The sequence below is a fragment of the Prionailurus bengalensis genome, chromosome D1 (assembly GCF_016509475.1).
Source record: "Prionailurus bengalensis isolate Pbe53 chromosome D1, Fcat_Pben_1.1_paternal_pri, whole genome shotgun sequence".
Classification (NCBI taxonomy): domain Eukaryota; kingdom Metazoa; phylum Chordata; class Mammalia; order Carnivora; family Felidae; genus Prionailurus; species Prionailurus bengalensis.
Window position 1 is genome coordinate 100,862,345 of NC_057346.1, and position 4,837 is coordinate 100,867,181.

Genomic DNA, 4,837 nt, shown 5'->3' on the forward strand with positions numbered 1-4,837 from the left:
AGGTATCAGTATGTGATATGAGAGCAATAAAAAGAATTGTGATATTTCTTGTCTGAGCAATGACACGGAAGGTGGTACTATTTAATGAGGTGGGGTACGCCTATATTTATTGCTGAAAATTAAAAATTTAGTTTCATAAGCACTGAACTGATATTAACTTGGAGCTGTCCAAATTTGCAGATGTTACATACATGAAGTTTAAAAATTAAGGGAGAGACACAACACTGAAGTGTTTCCTCATTTATTGGTCAGGAAAAGGAGGCATATCCAAGCAAAAATGCTAAGAAAGAGGTCTCAGTGAAGGAAGAAACAACCCAGGGGAGTGACCTTCCATTCCTAATTTGAACTACTCATTTTGAATATGTCAGTTACCTTAAATGGGTCTCAAGTATTTCACTTTTGGGACTTTATAAACTGTGTGCCTTTTCATGGAATTCCCTTGGCTTGTTTTTGTTGTTCTCCCACTTTTCCTTTAAAACTCAGCTAAAGTATTGCTTCCTCTGGGAAGCCTTCTATGATTCCTGTTTGGTTGATAAATTTTTACTCCAGGATCTTCCCATTGTGCAGCCATTTTTATTTTTATTTCTTTAATTTTTAAATGTATGTTTATTTTTGAGAGAGAGAGAGAGAGGGAGAGAGAGAGAGAGAGAAAACAGGGGAAGGGCAGAGAGAGAGAGGGAGAGACAGAATCTGAAGCAGGATCCCGGCTCTGAGCCATCAGCACAGGGCCCAGTGCAGGGCTAAAACCCACAAACCGTGAGAACATGACCTGAGCTGAAGTTGGACACTTAGCCAACTGAGCCACCCAGACACCCCTATTCAGCTATTTTTATAATGGCACTTATTACCTTGGTGATTATTATGTATGATATCACTGAGTATAGGAAACCATAGCTTATTCAACTTGGAAATCACAACATTGGTGAAGCATGTGACACAAACAACTATTTCCACATTCTTTTAATTGTTTGAATGAATAAAAGATTGATCTTCTAATGCATTTAAAAGTTTCCCCCCCTTGTTTTGTAGATCACCTGCTTCTAATATGAGAAGTCAGCTCCTATGCAGACTAGATGGAAACAAGGAGCAATGTCACTTACTTTGTCCTCTTGGGTCTCACACAGGATCCAAAGGGACAGAAGGTCCTTTTGGTTATGTTCTTACACTTCTATATTTTGACCATGGTGGGCAATTTGCTCATTGTCATGACTATAACTGTCAGTAGGACCCTGGACTCACCTATGTACTTTTTTCTTGCTAGCTTATCGTTTATGGATGTCATTTATTCCTCTACTATTTCCCCTAGATTGATTTCAGACTTGTTGTTTGGGAAAAACACCATATCCTTTCAATCTTGTATGACCCAGCTGTTTACAGAGCACTTTTTTGGTGGATCAGAGGTCTTTCTTCTGCTGGTGATGGCCTATGACCGCTATGTGGCCATCTGTAAGCCCTTGCATTATTTGGTTATCATGAGACAGTGGGTGTGTGTTGTGCTCCTGGTAGGGTCCTGGGTTGGAGGTTTTCTGCATTCAGCCATTCAAGTTAGCACTATTTATAGACTCCCATTCTGTGGTCCCAATGTCATTGATCATTTTTTGTGTGACATGTACCCCTTACTGAAACTGGTCTGTACTGACACCCATGTTATTGGCCTATTAGTGGTGGCCAACGGAGGACTGATCTGCACAATTGTGTTTGTGCTCTTGCTCATCTCTTATGGTGTCATCTTGCACTCTCTAAAGAACCTTAGTCCGGAAGGGAGGCGGAAAGCCCTCCAGACCTGTGGTTCCCACATCACTGTGGTGGTCTTCTTCTTTGTGCCCTGTATTTTCATGTACGTGAGACCTGCTAAGACCTTCCCTATTGACAAATCATTGAGTGTGTTCTATACAGTCATAACCCCCATGCTGAACCCCCTGATCTACACTCTGAGAAATTCTGAGATGACAAATGCTATGAGGAAGCTCTGGAAGAGAAATATATCTCTTAGTAGATAAGTATATAACCCACTATGAAGAGACTTATTTTTCATTGGACCCCATTTTTGAAGAATGCAGAAGTCTTAAAATGATTCTGATTTCCCTTTTTTCAAAGAACTTAAGTTAATTATAATTAAAGAAAGAACTGGATTTTTGTGCTATAATAACAGTTTCCCTTGTTGCTAGAATGTAAGGTCCATAAAATCTTGTAGATCTCTTCACTTAGAAATGTGTAATGCCTTTCTAGTAAAGAATCAATAATAGGTAATGAATAGTGAGGGATTATTTATATGATTACACTAATTCTTAATTAAAAAAATTTAAAAACATTTTTGTCTGAGACAGTATTATTTTTAGTAAGACTCTGTTAGTTAACTTCATTCTTTTTATATTGTTTAAAACATTAATGCCGTATAGACTTTTCTTTATTAATTTTTGGTTGCCTTATATAAAATATTGGTTAATACTTTTAGTTTACATAAGAAAAATTGAAGTGTAATAGGTAGTAAATAGTAGTAATGAAAACCTTACAAAATGAGATAAAGTGTAGAATAAATTTCCTATTTATCTCTCGAATAGTTTCCAATCCTTTTCCCCAGAGGCAGTTTCTTTAGACTCATTAGGTAATAATCTTTACAAATGCACGTGTATTTAAATGTTTATATGTGAGTTTTTCTCTGTGTATGTAAATATTTCCTTTACTGTAGAATTTCTTTTTATAAATAAACTTTTAAGTTTGTAATAGTTTTATTGATTTATTTTTAGTGTTGTAATTGAAGTATAGTTGACATAGAATATTACACTAGTTTCAGGCATATAACATTATGATTCAAGAATTAGGTACAGTATGCCAGTGGGTGGATTTGGGGAGGAAGGGAGGTGTTGAGCATTCCCTTGGAGAGCCCTCATTTTTGCAGGCCCCCAGGCTTGGGACGCCTCTCTTTCCCATGGCAGGGCGCCTGGCTTTCACTTGGCATTGTTGCACCCACACGGTAGGGGTGGTGTGGAGATGATGGGCCACAGACCCGCTGGATTGACCCTGGGATCTTGACTGAGCTTCCAAGGCCCTCCTGATGGGTCAGGAATTGGGCCAGGTGTCGGGGCCGGGCGCTAGGGTGTGGGGGATGCCCCGGTACCTCCTACTGTGTGAGTTCTATTGGAGGATGGAGTACTGTGGACCTCAAGTAGGTGTATGGCTGGTGCCCCAAGGCAGCTTGGAGACCTCCCTTGGAGCCGGTCACAAGCAGGGAGCCCAGGTGGAGAGCCAACTCTGAGGGCGTCTTTCCAGAGCAGTGCGCTACCCCGCCTGGGGCCCTGAAGCCTGACCAGGAAAAGCGGGAGCAAAACCCCGAGGAATTCCAGGAGGAAAGACCTGGAACAGTTCGCCAAGCTCCTGAAGCGGAAGAGGATCACTCTGGGATATACTCAGGCCGCAAAAGACCCTCTGCCATTTCTAGGCTCTGCCGCTCAGTTTCCAGAATGTGTATACGCCGTGGCGCTGCTGCAGAATTGGGTGGAGGAAGCTGACAACCAGGAAATCTACAGCAGACTTGCAAAGCAGGGACCCTGCGCATGCCCCAGAGAGCAGGAGAGAGTGAGAGGCAGCCTGGAGGACACGTTCCTGCAGTTCTGGAAACCCAGCCAGCAGCACAGCGGCCACAGGGCCCAGCAGCTCGGGCTACAGCAGGATGTGGTCCCCGTGTGGTTCTGCAACCATGGCCAGAAAGGCAACAGATCAAGCAGTGACTGTTTCCAACGAGAGACCGCTGAGGCTGCTGGGTCCCCTTCTCAGGGGCACCAGTATCCTTTCTTCTGGCACCAGGACCCCATTTTGGTACTCCAGGCTTTGGTACTCCAGGTACCCCATTTTGGTACTTCATTCACTACACTGTACTCCCTGGTCTCTTTCCCTGAAGGTGAAGCCTTTCCCTGGGGTCTGTCACCACTCTGGGCTCTCCCATGCATTCAAACTGATGCTGGCCCTTCCCAGGAATGGGGAGCAGAGGAAGGGGGAGAGCTATGGAAAGAGAGCCAGAGCCTTGGGATAAAGTTCTTCACAAAGAACAGATTTGGGAACACAAAGGGTGTGGAGGCAGGGAGTTGGGGGAGACTAGCTGGAGTGAAGGGGAAGTTCAAGGATACTCTTGTTTTTTTGTTTTTTTTTTTGTTTTTTTTTTTTTTTTTTCAACGTTTTATTTATTTTTGGGACAGAGAGAGACAGAGCATGAATGGGGGAGGGGCAGAGAGAGAGGGAGACACAGAATCGGAAACAGGCTCCAGGCTCCGAGCCATCAGCTCAAAGCCCGACGCGGGGCTCGAACTCACGGACCGCGAGATCGTGACCTGGCTGAAGTCGGACGCTTAACCGACTGCGCCACCCAGGCGCCCCAGGATACTCTTGTTTTTAATCCCCACATCACTCATCACTTTGTTCTTAAAGAAGCCTGGGACACTGGGGCGCCTGGGTGGCGCAGTCGGTTAAGCGTCCGACTTCAGTCAGGTCACGATCTCGCGGTCCGGGAGTTCGAGCCCCGTGTCAGGCTCTGGGCTGATGGCTCGGAGCCTGGAGCCTGTTTCCGATTCTGTGTCTCCCTCTCTCTCTGCCCTTCCCCCGTTCATGCTCTGTCTCTCTCTGTCCCAAAAATAAATAAACGTTGAAAAAAATTAAAAAAAAAAAAAAAGAAGCCTGGGACACAGTGGAAGAAAAGTGGATGTTATGAAATGCCCATGTAAAAGTGTAACTTTCATCTCTTACCCTACGGTGCTACGACAGTATTATTGACTGTACTTCCTACGCTGTACTGTTCATTCTTGTGAGTTATTTATTTTATTATGGCCTCTTTGTACCTTTTATC

The 4,837-nt window shown here is 43.8% G+C and overlaps 1 protein-coding gene and 1 pseudogene across 1 annotated transcript; both read left to right on the top strand.

The window, feature by feature from the left end:
* Window positions 1–1,073: 1,073 nt before the first annotated feature.
* On the top strand, window positions 1,074–2,021 carry LOC122482713 (olfactory receptor 4A47-like). The gene has a single exon (XM_043579012.1). The coding sequence runs from the start codon at window positions 1,074–1,076 to the stop codon at window positions 1,998–2,000; it is 927 nt and encodes a 308-aa protein (XP_043434947.1). The 3' UTR covers window positions 2,001–2,021.
* A 367-nt stretch (window positions 2,022–2,388) lies between these two features.
* LOC122484316 lies at window positions 2,389–3,956 on the top strand (annotated as a pseudogene).
* Window positions 3,957–4,837: the final 881 nt, after the last annotated feature.